Raw genomic sequence first — 15,752 nt, 5'->3', positions numbered from 1 at the left:
GTTACCCCTGGTGGAACTCCATTGTCCTGACTGGAGAGGGAATCCATCCCAAAGTGACCTGTAGCCCCTAGATCTGCCCCTTTACAGGCTGCCAGCCCGGGACAAACCCAGCCCTCACAGTCAGACAATTGCACAGAAGACACGCTATCTATCGCGGGCACAGCTCGCTCTCTCATCAGGAGTTTTCACCTATCACTCGCGGGCCAAACCGCACAGAACTCCCGCAGCGTTCTTGGGTTCATTTACCACATTCCCTCCCCATTTCCTGAGCAAGTTTAGTGCAGTGGAAGGCATCAAACTGACAGCCCTGGAGCGTGAGGCCCAGTTTAGCCACAGAACAGGAGCAGCACGGGCAGTGTCACAGCAAGCTTCCCTCCTCCTGCCAGAGGAACCCATTTCCAAGGGCTCTAGAGAGACGCGCAGCCTCCAAGACCTATTCTCTCCCCACTGCAAAAGACAAGGGGCCAACCAGGGCCAATCATATGGCTGGTTTATAATTAATACTGGTTCACTAGAAACTGGATCGAGGGGCCCCCCAAGACCAACCTATACAGGCCAGAGAGTGGTCAGAGAGCCACAACTGAGTCCAGCTGTGGCAAATTTGAACCTGTGACCAGGAGTAACAAAAGGGTGGGAGTGAACTGAAGACAGGTGCTTTACCGTGTAGCTAGCTAACTGGTGTTTGCCTCCAAAGGTATTTGCAGACTGGTCCTTAAGGGGGACAGAAAGCCCCAGTCTCCAAAACAGCTGACTTGGATTTGAAAGCCAATCACCACACATGCTCTGTGTACTAAACCAAAAAGCCGCCCCTCTGCCAAGGATCCAACCGTCTGCCAGAGACACCAGCCAGCTCTGCTGCAGTACCCCGTTTAGAGCAACTAACCTGGATATAAGAGCCACAGAACCATTGGGTGATAAGCCCGTGACGGAGGAACTGTCCGACTCGCCTGCAGGAGAAAAGACTAAATTAGACAAGGACAGGGTCTCCTGGGATGTTGTTGAAGAGGAGGGGGAAAAAAGTCTGAAAACCAAGATTCACCAAAGCTCTTCAAAGCCTCCCTCACCACCCCAAGCAGCCGCAGGAAACTGGCCATGTGGGATACGCACAGGTGTTTCAAATGATCCCTGTTCAATGCCCCAAAAGACTCAGACTTTAAGGTCAGAAGGGACCATTATGATCATCTAGTCTGACTTCCTGCACAACACACACAGGCCACAGAATCTCACCCATCTGCTCCTGTAATAGACCCTGACCTCTGGCTGAGTTACTGAAGTCCTCAAATCATGGTTTAAAGGCTTCAAGGTACAGAGGATCCACCAGCAAGTGACCCGTGTCCTGTGCTGCAGAGGAAGGCGAAAAACATCTACAGGGTCCCTGTAGCCACAAATCGGTTCTAATTCTGGGGCAGCGAATCCCAAATACTGGGTCCAAGATTCCTGAGGAGCCACTGACCATGGACTTCCTCACACCCAAGTCTCCAAATCCAAGACTAGCATCACCCCACCTCTGCCCTCAGCCAGCCAGCTCAGTCGTAAAGCAGGAAGAGCACTGCTCACAGATTCCCAAGAACGTCTCCCACCACGCTACTTGTGACAGCAGCACTCACCTTCCTCTTCCTCCTCATCCGGACAACAGCCATCTTCTAAGCCATCAGGAAGCTCTTCTTCTGCATCATCTTCAGTCTCATCTGCGTCTAGCAGGGGCAGGTTGACAGCAGCACTGGAACACGAGGAATTAAACTAAGAGGTAAAGTCCATCCGTGCAGCTGCATGTGTGGTTTGCTTCCATTACAGCACGAGAAGGATCTCAGCCAAGTGTCAGTCTGACACTTGGAGTTTTATGGCTGCCCATGTCTCTCTTTGCTAGAGAGTGACCCACGGCATCCACAAGGTTCAGACCTCTGCAGTCAGACGAGAGAAGGGGAAGGCTGCAGGGGAACTATTACCAGGGGCAGCACTTCACTAGACATCTCAGGAGGCACAGTACTTCTGCCCTGGTCACAGGCACAAAGTCAAGCTGAAGGGTGGAAGGGTAAAACCCGTTCCGGGTGACACGTCAGCCAGTCCTTTCACTACCGCAGGCCACGACACCCAAGCACACCAACAGGGGAGATGCCCGCCTCTTTCGCTCCAGCACTGGGGAGATTCAAATCAATTCCATCTCTTCACCCTCAGCCATTCAAATCCTTCCTATCTTCTGTCCCCTTCTCAGTGTGAAACAGAAAGCCTTCCCTTGAATCTCAAGGGCTGCTGGGGTAGTGCAACCTTGCTCTGGAAGTTTTAGTTGCAGGTTTCTCTCCCCCTCCCCTGCAGCTCAATCCCCTCCCCTGCAGCCCCCCATATCACCTCCAAGCTCACATAAGGCCAGTCAATTCTTAGGGATTGCAGCTCTGGCATTTTACCCACTAAAGACACAAGCCTGGACCCTCTGCGACTGCCCCTTCCCCCGAGTGAAGGGCAGCATCTGAAACTGGCTGCATTTTTCAGGGGAAGAGTGAGTGTTACCACTTCAGAACCAGGCTGGTGCTGAGACACACGTGCTCATTTTTCAGACACACTTCAGCAAGCTGCCACACCACCAGCTACAGTATTGGAACCAAAGACAGTCTAAAGGCCCAGCCTGCAGCGGCTCAGCTTCCTACGCACACAGGAAGCACAGAGAGGCTGGCAGATCCACTAGGAAAGCGAGATAATTACAGGCAGATCACAGGGGAGCGAGGTCTCTTTGATCTGGGATTTAATCAAGAACCGTTACCCAATACCTGGCAGCTCACCTGCCCTTCCTCACTCGGTTTCCCCCCTGGCCAGAGACACGTTCTCAAAAGCTCAGGGCACTTCCCTTTCATTTTTGTCTGAATGTTTGTTATTAGCTCAGGAAACCAAGAGCGTAACACCACCTGCACCAAAGGGCTATTTTTTATTATTACAGGTCAGAAAACTTCCTCCTCACACAGACATTAGTGCTTGGAAAAAGTGTTGAGCCAGCTGGTAGCTGCCTGATTCAATGCTGCAGCTTTGGACTTACACAGCTGTTCACAAACGTGAGTCCATAGCATTGGCAGATGGGGAAACCGAGGCACAGATGGGTGGTGAAGGGACTCGCTCAAGGTGACAGGGAGTCAGTGGCAGATCCAGGGACAGAACCCAGGCATGCTGGCCAACCCCCAGGCTGGAGCACGCTGCTTCCCTCACTTCTACGGCTGAAATGGATGGTGGCACACGGCCAAGCACTTGCAGGTACCCTGCCTGTGCTCTCAAGCTACCAACTTCCCTCAAGCCCCCACATTCACGAGCCGGACCCTGGAGCGGCTCTAAGAACACAGAGAAACGCATGAGCCCCACACGAGCGGCGCCTGACGAGAACTACCGAGAGGCACCGAGGCCGCGGCAGCCCAGTCGACCCCCCAAAGGAGAGATCCCGGAGGACTTGTACTGCTGTACTCACCCTGGGTCTCTCAGGGCAGCAGCCTGCCCCCATTTCGAATCCTTGCTCAGCTGGATGGTGGCCAGCTGGGCTGCTACTGCCGAGACGTCGGTGTGGTGGGCAGGCTCGGCTTTTACCGTTTGGTCTCCACTGCTCAGAGCCAGGAAGTTCACAGTCCGACAGGGGGCGCTGGGGTCGGAAGCATCAGCATTGGAGGTTAAGAGGCGAACACTGATTCGTTTAGTGCAGACAACGGCGCTGTCAGGGCCAGCAAGGCTCAGGTTCCCGCTCAGGCAGCGGCTCCCAATCTCCAAGTTCAAGGGGGCCGCGGTTTCTTTTGGGCTCAGCTGGGCAATGAGGTGCTGTTTCCAGCGGCTGTTCCTGTTGAAGAGGTTGTACTGGAAGCCTGTGTTCATAAGGCAGGAACTCTCAATTCTGCGACCAAATTCATTGTAGGCATTCGCCTTCCCAGTCAGTTTTCTCACGGCTTCCGTGAGTCGGATCTCTCGTTCCTTGGCTTTCAAACTCTGCACCCTGCTCTCGCTATCCTCCAAGTGCCAAGAGGGTCGCTCGACTCTGAGGGCCGTGCTGGTCTGAACGGGAGACAGGCGGGGCATGGGGCTGGTTTGCTCCAGCGCGAGGCCGTTGCCTTTCACAGATCTGTTCTCCAGACTCAGGGGGGAGCCATCCCCATTCCCCCCAGAATGGGACCAAGGTATGGTGGGAGACCTCGGGGTATTCTTCAGTTTCTTGTTCTCTGGCAACTGCAGTGAAGGCACTTTAGCACTGTTTGGCCGTAGGAAGGAGTTATTGTTTAGCACTGGTTTGTATGGGCTGGACATCTGCTTACCTGAGCCTAGAGGAGAGCTCTTCCCCCCTGAACTGGGGCACTCCCCAGCTGCACTTGGCCGGGGGAACGGCTCCAGCGCCGAGGACGACATGCCGCAGTCAGTAGGAGAGGTACAGCCCTGAAGACTTTTGGATGGGAAAGGAAGCTGCGTGCTCTGCGAAGCACTTGACCGTAAGCAGATAGACTCAAGTCTCTGGTAGGGCTTGTGTCTGAAGTGCGAGCGCCGATACAGCAACGTGCTCCCGGCGAGGTCCAGGAAGGAGTGGGGCGGAGAACGGGAGAGGGACAGGCTTGGGTGCGCTGCTTCACTCGGGCGACTGCTGCATAGCGAGGCTGGGTACAAGAAGCAGGCGCGCGGGGGAGGGATCCCTGAGTGGATTGGGCTGTGCTCCTGGAAAGTACTCACATGCTTTCTCTCTAGCTTCCAGATAGGCTTCACCTGCTGCTGAGTGAGGAACCAGGCCTTGCTCCCGGGCGGCCTCTCCGCGGCTGGAACGGTCAGGTGGAAGTTGCTTCCCCTTTTGAGGCCTATGCTATAGCGTTCCGGTCGTGCAGAGGCCATGGAGAGCCATAGCACAGCAGGCAAGGGCGGACTCAGAACAGGGGCTCAGGCGGTACCAGCAGCATCTTCTTCTGGGTCCTGTCGGCCTGCAGCAAGGACACAGAAAGCCAAAACCTTCAGCGGCAGTCTGCACCATCGGCATGGCAATTCACACCCGCCCCAATGCCCATCATCAAGGCAGGAAGGGTTTTGTGCACGCTCAGTGGACGGTAACACAGTATTAGAGGGGACGGGTAGGTGGGCCGGGCTTCTTCGGGAAGGTCTCACCTTCCTGATGCTTACTCCAGCCATCCCTGCCTGGCAACGGCTGCAACCACTCCCCACGCTGCAGAGCGCCCCCATGGCCCCTTAGGGGGCTTTGCATGGGCACCCCAGTGAGAAGTGAACTGCTCTTCCTGGGGGGCTGTCGGGTTACGCTCGGCTGAAAAGGAGCGTCTGAAGTTTAGAGGGAAGATGGGAACGTTCCTGACGTCAGTTTACAAGCGTGAGAGTGGCCACCCAAAGCAACATGTCAGCACCCAGGGCTCACAAGGAGACTAGCTTAACCCCACCCGTGGGGCCCGGATCTTCACCTCTGACGCCCAAAACAAGTTAGCTAAAACTTCAGCTGATACCACCGCTTGCTCTGCACCACCTTCATCCCCTCACCCCACCTTGGCACTCTGCTCGGACACAGGCTACGGCAGCCCCAGTTTGGCAGAGATGGAGCCAGAGAAATCCAACCAGAAAGCAAGGAACTCTGTCCATTTTGAGGGCTCAGATACGCAAGGCTGGTTACAAATATTAACACACGCCTCGAGTTCGGGTAATGGGGGGGAGGGGGCATCTCAGCAAACTAAAAACTAGCTGGGAAATTCAGGGGTCACCATCGGCAGGATATGAGCGACACATGCTAACCAACCATTAGGAAAGAGACCGCGGAGGTCAGACTGATTGCACCACCCCCACCCACAGAAGCCGGTGTACAACTTACAGCGCTACCCCCAAACGGGAAGGAGTTTTCCACCTGTCCTTTTGAAGAGAACTGCAATTTTAGAACAAACACTGCATCTGCAGCCAAAATCAAGGCCATTAAAGCTGGACACAGAGCACAAACTGTGGCTTGATTGCTTCCCTCATAATTCAGCTCATTGCTGGGTTGCCACACAGCCAGATCCATGCAGACAAGGTGATTCAGGACGTCACCCCTGTAAGTATCACACAGCTCAAGGGATAGCTGCTTGAGTTCTGCTAGGAGCTAGCTCAGATGAGAAGCGCACAACTCACCCACACTGGCGTTTTCCAGGACAGAGGTGAAGGCACAGGGTAGCAGGAAGCAGGCAGAGATTCTCTGTTCTTAGTTCTTAACTCTCACAGATGCAAGCTCTCTCTAGACTGGGAACAAAGGCAGAGGGAAAGCTGGTCTCGCACACAAAAGTGGATGCTGCAAAGAACATCTCAGTGGGGCCTTTGAAACAGCTCTGCACACACAAAAGCCTTTACTTCCTTAGCCAAGTACGGGGGAGAAGCCCCCTTTTCACTGCTCCTTTGCAATTTCGCTAGCAACTACCAAAGAACAGATTTGGCGGCCGAAAAATATAGCCACAGTTCAATGAGTCAGCAGATGAGACATCACACACAAGCCTGATTCAAGACCAATGTACAATACAGCCGAACCCCTTCGAACATTTTTAGGTTCTTGACTTCTGCGTGCAGACCTTGAGATAGTGGTGCTTTTCTTAAAGACCCAGCTCCTGCAGTCAAGATTATATGAAAATCTCAGCTCCCGTTTGAAAGCAGAGTAAGTTTCTAACCCTCCCGGTTGCAGAGAAAAGCCTGAAAACGTCACCCGAGTGTGCTCTAAAGGCTCAGGCTTGGTATGCATTATAAGATAAGGTCAGCTTAACTACGCTGGTCCAGGGTGTAAAAAATCCACCCCCCCGAGCGGCATATTTAAGCTGACCTAAGTCTCCGTATAGACAGCACTAGGTTGATGGAAGAATTCTTCTGTCGCCCCACTCGGGGAGGTGGATTACCGATGCCGACGGGAGAACCCTTCCCATCGGCACCGATCATGCCTATGCTGCAGCTAAAGCAGTACAGCTGTGCTGTTATCATGTTTTAAGTGTAGACAAGAGAATCCACCCCTGTGGATCAGTATTTGGATTATTCTTAGTTTCCATTAACCCAAGGATTTAGAAGCATGACACCTCTGGACTCTCCCCTTTCTGATCTTTTCCTGGGCTGCTCTCCCCCACTCTGTGTGCTGGCAAGCAAAGGAAGCTTGCTGCAGTCATGTTCTGAAGTGCTGGGTGCTAACACCATTCAGAGCGAGACCAGAGCGCATTGCTCTTTAGCACCTGTGTGTGCAATGCTGAGCAGAGCTACAAGCTGAGAACGTGACAAATATTTGCAGATCCCCACAGATGAACAAGACAACTTAGCGAAGTGAGAAAGGCCTGGGCCTACCTACTGGATGTGCTCCCACACCACTCACTAATGTCCGCAGTCTCATGTCACACATGCTTCCACACTCCCCAGGCATCCAAAGGGCTCACCTGAGCACGAGCCCAACTCACAGCGCAGATCCGTCCTCCTACCAACCAGGGCCCAAAAGGCCTTACACTTCTCTACTGAGCCGACAGATAATGCAAACAAGCAGAACGGGGGAGATTCGCTCCCAGCAGAGAGAATCAGCAAGCTGGCACAGCGTGAAGCTGTGCAGTGTTACGTTACCTAGTCTACACCAAATAACACAGTGTGACCTGTTGTGCCAGTCACATCAATTAGCACAAGACAGAGACTGAAGCCGAGAAACCATGACTTGCCTGGATTGTGTTTCCCCTGGTAAACAGATTACTTAATATTTCCTCCTGGCTCTCATTCCCCAGGCACATGCAAATTGCAAAGGCACCTGAAGTCTGAAGTGATTCAAGGGGACAAATCAGGTTCGTGTGAGAAGGAAGTGTAAAAAGGACTGAGGAAAGAAACCCAGCACTCAGGAAATGCCTCACTCAGGGTGTGTCTACACTTAAACCGCTCCAGCCACACAGCTGCAGCACTTGAGAAGAGTTCTCCCATTGATGTAGGTAATCCACCCAGCCAAGCTGCCAGGGCTAGGTTCAGGAAGGCATTCTTCCGTGGACCTAGCGCTAACTGCACAGGGACTTAGATCAACTTAACTGCATCACTCAGGGATGTGGATTTTTCACCCCCCTGAGCAACGTAGCTGGGTGGACCCAGTCTTCTAGTGTCCATCAGCCCTTAGGCTAGGGCTTCGCTGCCCCCAAAAGGTGGGTTTTTACAGCAAGACGGTGAATGCGTAAAATCCTTGTGGAAACCAGGGGAGGGGAGGTCCTACCACAATGTAATTAAGCGAGGTCAGCAATATAACCCTGGGCAAGCCTGACTTCGGCTACTTATATTGGGGTAAAATCTACCTGGTCCTTATCTCCATTAGGATCTTGCAGCAACACAGCTAATGTGCATTAGTTATCCCATTGTCACAACCCACCTTTTTCTAGCAGTGAAAACTTAGCCTTAAGGCTTGTCTACATAGGAAACGGGCCGGCAGAATTACAGCACTACAAAGGTGCTCCAATCTGAAGTGGAGTAACTACACCAGGATAGACTCACTTGTATTCCAGAACAGAGAATACTCCCCAGATCCGAAGAACTCTGTGTAAGCTCGAAAGCTTGTCTCTCTCACCAACTGAAGTGAGTCCAATAAAAGATATCACCTCCCCCACCTTGTTTCTCTAATACTCCCCACGAGCAGTTATACCGGCATAGTGTTAGCAGTATAATTATAGCACTATAGTTCTAGCGGTCAGTTTCCCCATGTAGACAAACTCACAAAGAGTGCATGGTCAGAGATGGGAAGAAAGGAAAAGTGACCCATGGAGAGAGAACAGAGTGAGTTAACTACTGGAACAGCAAACAACTCACCAGAGCCACTGGCAAAGCAAAGGCAGGCACCAACTCTCAGAGGAGAATTCTTCAGTATCTGGAGATTTCAGGTAATTGCTTCCTCATTCAAAACTAAACAGCCCTCGAGCCAGCTAACCTCAAAGCACTCACTAAAATAGCTGCAAGGAAAGCTAGACCGAACAAAGCGCTGCAGGGCTGCTGGGAACAATCCTGGCCTGGCCCCAGGGTATGGGCTAGCTGACATAGGAGTTTTCCATCTCTAACATCTATGATTTTACTGCTATTGTCAGTCCTCGCCACAGAACAAAAGCAAGTGGACTAGACACCTCCTGAGGTCCCTTCCAACCCTAATCTTCTATGATTCTAAGTGCGACATGAAATGCCAATCGCCTCCCAGGAGAGAGGGAGACTCAAAGCTGCTTCTGAATAACAGGTCTTACCTGACCGCATCCCTGACTGATGGTATAGCACACTGAGAATGACCAGTCATGCTAACTGACACTGGTGAGGTAAGAATTGGGGAGCTGAGTAGGATCACAAGAGCTGCATCTGTCAGCGGTCATGCAATGGGCTCTAAAGCTTCCAGGAACAGGCCAGCTCTGCTTTGAAGGTTTGCCCCACCACTGTTTCTACTGCTGTTCCCCCATTAGCAGAGCTGGTGTTTAACATTTACTCCACAACTGAAACAGAGCTAAGTATTGCTACCGCCACGTCCCTTATCATTTCCAGGTCAGTCTCAACTTCCATCGCCCCGTTCTGTGGATGGGGGGGATGGGGTGTCTCAATTTAACATAACAAGGGAAACGTTGATGGGCTGAGCAAGATTAAAACCACTGTGAACATGGACTCTTTTCCAATAGGCCTGCTCCTTGCACATTCAGTTCAGTTTACTGAGTAAAAGAAGCTCCAGCTTGTCATCAACCTTGCCAATCCACCAACGCCAGGTGAGGGAGGCGGGTTCCACACTGGGCCAGAAAGGGTTACACCTAGCAGGCTGAATACCCCAAACACAACCTCTGAGAACACACTGAAAGGAAATACAAAGGGTAATGAGAGCCATTCACTGTAAAATAAATACAACTTTGCTGTTTGAACACACATTGTTAGAAGTTTGGAAGTAAATAATGGCTCTGTATGCTGTATTTACCTATAATCTTGTTAGTGACTGCCCGTGTCACCAAACAGTTCCTGTTCACTATATTCCGTTCATCCAAAAGAAGTTAACATTGAATGAAATAATACTGTACTATTGTTTTTATTTCTCTCTGAAGTTTAAATAGTCAATACCTGTGAATGGTTGTAAATTGCCAATTGCCTTGTGCTAATATAGCTAATTACCGGTGTGCACAGAAAATAGATGTTACTTCAAAGCCACCTATTATGCACCCAAGGATTACCTGCTGTGATATCTGCTGTCAAGAAGATATCAATACACCTGCATTGATCTATAAAAGACTCTAGGGTTCTGATCCTGTTTATCTTAGGACTGCTTAGATTTCATCAGGAGGGATTCAAGTTGCCAGTCTAAGGTCCTGGTCATGAGACTGGCTCACCCTGCTATTTCTTATGGAAGAAATCACACAGACTCTCTACGTGGACTATTTGGTCTTCATTTCCTGCTTCATTTCTCTGGCCTGGATTTCTAACAAGGACTTATGACCCCCAAGTTGTTTGGGTAATTTCCAAAGACTTTCACAAATGAGCAGTTTATTTCACCACTGCTACAAACCCCATCCTAAAAATACTTTGCAAGGCAGTTATCATCTCGCCTTTGAAACTGACCTCAACTCTGCCACGGACTCCCGCTCCGCAGCTTTCGGCAGGTCAGTTCGCCTCCCCATCTGTATGATGCATTAGTACAGGTGTACTGGGGGATTAACCCAGTCTAGTCCATAAAGGACTTTGAGATCCTTGGATTGAGAGTGTTACAGGAGTGCAGAGTGTTATTACTGTGAGCTCCCGGCATGGCCTCATTAAAGGATTAAGAACACTGTCATGATTAGCTTGAAATTGCTCCTCAGCAGTTTTCTCCAAAGGATACGCATCAAAGACGTGCAGAGCAGAAATGTGACTCAGCAGAGCATCCCTCTGTCACCGCCAGCACGTGACAGGCTGTGTCTGACTGGAGAGCAAGGCCATAGGGCAAACGGTCTAGCACGCTGTACTGACTAAACAACAAGCAGCACAGGGCAGTACATGCCCCTCCATCTGCTCCTATGGGCTCCAACAGCCGCAACGTAGGGTGTGGATCTCTGCGCAGTTTCTATTCCACCCAATGCGGCTGGCAGCAACACCCCTTGTACAAACCTCAGGTCAGAGAGCAGCAGGTGTAGCCCAGCACTAGCAACAACTAGGGATGCCGAAGTTTTGCTCAACCAGAGGCCACAGCTAATATATCTCTGTGCTGATTAAAACACACACCCCCTAAAAATCCTGGCGCGGCCCACAGAGAGTACTAGTCCCAGCACGCCGCTGTATCTGCAACAAAAGAATCCAACAGCTGAGCAGTAATACAATTCATGAGACTCCAGAACTGAACCACACTCTTCTCCACAAAAATGTCACATGTAAAACAGAAGACTGGGGAAGATATCTGCCTGCTCCATAACATATCACAGCATTAGATTTGATTAGACAGCCCGGGCAGGATGTCAAAGGTGCTCTGCTCAGGGGAAAAAAGAGACTTGGAATTTGCCTTTGTGCTTCTTTAAGGTGCACAAAGACATCATGAACATCCCTGCCACACCCCCACCACACAGACACACTATAAGGCCTTGTCTACACTTAAAAAATAAGTTGACCTAATATAGGTCGACTTCCAGCCAGAGCTGTAATCATACCAGTGGCTGATGTCCACACGGCCCTCCTTCGGTTGGTGGAGTGCGTCACCACCAGGAGCGCTTCCATCGACCTAAGAGGCAGTGTGGGGAGCTGAGAGCCCCGTCTCTCAGCCCCTGCCGGGCTCTGCCCCTGCACTCCCCGGTCCAAGCCAGGAGCCGAGCTCCAGCCGCTCGCATCCCAGCTCACAGCCAGGAGCCAGGCTGCGGCAGCCCATGGCTTCCTCTCCACTTTTGCTAGCAGTTAAGGCAGCTCCTTGAGGTTTGAATTCTGCAGCCCAGTGACTGGACACCCACCTCCCATTTAAAACCCCATCATATTTGCAAATTGCCTCTTTCCCTGCCACCTCACCCTGGTGCTGCTGCATGGTCCAGGAAGGTGGTCCTAGATCTCCTTGGCCTGTGGGAGGAGGGGAATTGGTGCAGGCCCAGGAACAAGAACATGCAAAGGCAATGGAGAACATGGGGTACAGCAGAGATGAGGGCCTCAAGTCTGCTGGTGCCCCCTAGACATGCTCCTGTTATGACCAGCTCGATGCTATACTGAGCAGAGAAGCCACCCCTCCTCCTGCCCCCTCCCCCCAAAACAGCCAGAAAGCATCCCCAACCCACACTCTCCATGCTGTGTGCTGTTAATCAGTAGTGAAGCGGCAATAATTGCAAATCAGCGCAGAGAACCTGAGGTGGGAAAAGGTAAGAAGCTGTAGTATTTATCATCTGCTGTCTGCTACCACCACCCCAACACCTAACAATGGCTCGTTCTCTGTCTGCTTTACCTAGGATATCGGCTAGGATATCCTCGAGATTAGAAACGAGGGCAGAAAATGAGACTTAAGGTCAGGTCTACACTAAAAAGCTACATCGACCCAGTTACATTGCTGGGTGTGAAAAATCCACACCCCTGAGCGAAGTAGTTAACCCCGGGTGTAGACAGCGCTAGATCAATGGAAGAATTCTTCTAGTGACCCCCTTTGGGGGAGGTGGATTAGTTATAGTGACAGGAGACCCCTTTCTGTCGCTGTAGTGTGTCAACACTGAAGTAGCTGTGCCAATATAGTGGTTTAAGTGTAGTGGAAAAATGCAGCTGTATGTCTGAGGCCAAATGATCCCAAACACACCCCCTCCATGAGAGAAACACGAATGAAACATCCACAGGTGACAGCAGACAAAATCTGGCATGAATCTACATGGCAGCGAGGTCCACGGCACTCTGGGGCAACACATACATGCAGCTGTTACACCACAGAGGGATGCAACCAAGCCCCCTGTCCCTCCTCAAACAAGGCCCTGACACAACTCTCCCACAAGTTCTGGGCGCCACGTTCACCAAAGATATTGACAAACTGGAAAGGGATCACGGAAGAGCCACAAGATCAATTAGGGGGCTGGAGAGACCGATTGGTGAGGAACAAAATCTGATTATTTTGGCTAAGCAACAACGGAGGGACGGAATAATCTTGTGATGTCGGCAGGGTACGAACACTCGGGAGGGGAGGAATCACTGACAAGAATTGACAATGGCTAGGAGGGAGACAAACATGGCTGTTTCTCAGGCAAATCCATGCTCATTTGACAGTTACCTCCCCCTCTCATCAAATGCAGACTGTAAGCTCCCCTGGGCAGGGACTCTTTGGACGTGTTTCTACCACACCTAACAGACTAGGGCCCAGATCAGGATCCATAGGGGCCATTGCAGTCTAGTATACAGGGGTATAGCTAGGCGAAGTCAGATTAAAGGGAAAATTTAGGAAAGTCTCTGAGACGATGCTGTGTTGGCGTGTGGGGACTAATCTCCCAGTCATCCTGTGTAACCTTGGAAACCAGATTGGCTAGAACACTAGTGACGGTCCAATAAGGAACAATCTCACACACGCTGGATGATCTAACAGGGCTTCCCCACCCCTGGCTACTATGACTCGCAGCCTGGTTGGAGGAGGCATTCAGCACATATCTCTAGGCTTATCTCAGTTTCCCTTCTGGGTACCACTCCCCTGTTGGAGTCACCAGCTCCTTTACACGGCAGCAGAGCAGCTAACAAAGATTCACACGAAGGCTGCCCCGCAGGGCTCCTCCACCTCAGGAGACAGAGAAAAGACGACAACCCAAAGTTGCCTTCACATGCACCTCTGCAGCTCCCACTAACCCTTCAGTGGCTGGGTACCACAGTGACTGGCGCTGTGTAAGAACTTAACACTTCGGGAGGGTGAGGAGCTATCAGAGGACCTGGTCTATCACCCGGGTGACCCTGCCGTACATGTACTAGATTTATAAATTTCAAAGCCAGAAGGGACCACTGGGGTCACCTAACCTGACCTATAAAAAACACAGGCCACGGGCCCACTCCCAGCCGTTCCTGCATCAGGGCCAGTGACTGGCGCTCTGTCCACCAGCAGGAGAACTGCCACCACTTCTCTCGGGGCGGCTATGCCAAAGCCTGATCCAGCTTCGTGTCGGATTTCTTCCCAGCCATTCAGCCGAAAGGTTCCCTGTTCGTTTCCTCTCTCCCGAATCACTCGGTGTGGTGGGCTGGAAATGTATAGCGGTGTGTGTGTGTCTGCATGACAAAACCCATGCCAGCAGAGCCCCCGAATGTGCACGCAGCCTGCCCCCACACAAGGGGGTTTCCCAGCAGGGCGGTAAGGCCATCTCCCTGAGCGACGTTAAGTACGCAAAGGACGGACGTTAAGTACGCAAAGGACGGACGCCCTCTTCTGTCGACACAGCTGCGTCCCCAGTGGGGGTTTATGGGCATAGCCACGTCAGGACTCAGGGGCCTGTTTTTTCTCACCCCGCCCGGCCCCACCCGGCGGGAGCTATGAGCGGGCGGCTCTGGGTTCGGATTCTGCAGGAGGAGGGCCGCCTGGGCGCCGGTGACAGCCCCGGTTCGGGTGGCGTTTCCCCCCCGCGGTGCCCGTTACAGAGCAGCCTTCGCCCTTGCCAGGGGCCGGCAGGACGCTGAGGGCAGCGCCCCGGGCAATGGGGGGCCAGGCCCAGGGAGCCTCTGCTGCCAGCCCGGGGCCGTCGCCAGCCAAGGGGGGGGGGGGGCAACACGTGCCCCGCGGGCGGGCATCCGGGGGGGGGGGGCAGGGGCCAGGGGCAGCCGGGCCCCCCACAGCGGGAGGGTGGGGGAAGGGCGATGGGCCTGGCTCAGGGGAGGCGCTGAGGGGCCCGGCCGGGGGGGAGGAGGCGGGACCGAGCGGGGGGGTAGCTCCGGGGGGGTCCCCTCAGCAGTGGGCAAGGGAAGGGGGAGGGGTAACTCGGGGCACCCCTCCCGGGGCGGGGCGGGCGGGCGGGACCCTCGGACTCACCGGCTCCGCGGGGCGGGCGGGCGGCCTGGGCCCCTCCCGGCGTCTTCCTGCCGCCCCAGGCTCCCCGCGCGCCGGGCGCCGCCGAACCGCCCGCCGTCACCATAGAGATCCGGGGCGGGGCCGGCACACCACGTGATGCAACGTCACCGAAGACGACGGCCCCCGCGCCCCCTGGAAACTACAGCCCCCGGCATGCCCCGCGCGCCCGAGAACTACAGCCCCCGGCATGCCCCGCGCCCCCCGAGAACTACAGCCCCCTGCAGGCCCCGCGCCCATAATGAGAAGCGGGCTCCCGAGTCCCGGCATGCCCCGCGTGGCACTGCTGTGTCCCCCCCCCCCCACCGCACCTGCTCAGGGGTGCTGCTGGCCCACGCGTGGCCCTTGCTGGAGCTGGGCTCCGTGGCCAGCCGGGCTGAGGGGCGATGGCGCCATAGGTGGGGTGCGACCCCAGCCAGCCCCGTCGCGCCAGGCGCTCCTCCAGCATGTGCCCCCGCTCGGCCCCGCGCCCAGCCTGGGGTTGGATCCGACACCCCTCCCCGGCAGCTCAGGGTTCACAGAGGAATCCCACGGGGCCCTTCGCCTTCACAGGGAGAAGGGGCAGTGCAGGATGGGCTGGAGCCGGCCCTTGCTGCTGGGGCGTGGGCAGGACCCGCTAGGACAAAGCTGCAGCAGTGCCCATCTGTCTGTAGGTGGAGGGGCTGGGGACCCTCTCCAGGGTGCCAATGCGTGGGCACGCTAGATGTGCTACGCGGGCAGAACACAGCAGAACTGGGCTAGAAGTGTATGAGCTCAATTTGCCACCAGACTGCAGGTCAGAGAGTACCCGCTGACAGCACGGGAGGTGATGCACACCGAGCTCTAC

At 53.7% G+C, this 15,752-nt stretch overlaps 1 protein-coding gene across 2 annotated transcripts in view; it reads right to left on the bottom strand.

Moving 5' to 3' along the window:
* Positions 1 to 15,004, bottom strand: part of TTLL4 (tubulin tyrosine ligase like 4) — a 34,408-nt gene extending 19,404 nt beyond the window's left edge. The window contains exons 1-5 of one of the 2 annotated variants that reach the window (XM_067570076.1): positions 8,764 to 8,846; positions 6,103 to 6,210; positions 3,446 to 4,922; positions 1,608 to 1,720; positions 884 to 947 (exon numbers count right to left, since the gene is read on the bottom strand). In XM_067570076.1, coding sequence (XP_067426177.1) covers positions 884 to 947; positions 1,608 to 1,720; positions 3,446 to 4,836 — 1,568 coding nt within the window. In that variant the 5' untranslated portion in view covers positions 4,837 to 4,922; positions 6,103 to 6,210; positions 8,764 to 8,846. Of the gene's footprint in view, positions 1 to 883; positions 948 to 1,607; positions 1,721 to 3,445; positions 4,923 to 6,102; positions 6,211 to 8,763; positions 8,847 to 14,890 lie in introns of those variants that run through there. The other variant, XM_067570077.1, reaches the window with a different exon arrangement.
* Between the last annotated feature and the right edge of the window lie 748 nt (positions 15,005 to 15,752).

This window comes from Emydura macquarii, unplaced genomic scaffold (assembly GCF_026122565.2).
Source record: "Emydura macquarii macquarii isolate MOO-44397 ecotype Brisbane River unplaced genomic scaffold, CSIRO-AGI_Emac_v2 contig_2988, whole genome shotgun sequence".
Lineage (NCBI taxonomy): Eukaryota > Metazoa > Chordata > Testudines > Chelidae > Emydura > Emydura macquarii.
This window is presented reverse-complemented; position numbering and strand designations above follow the sequence as displayed.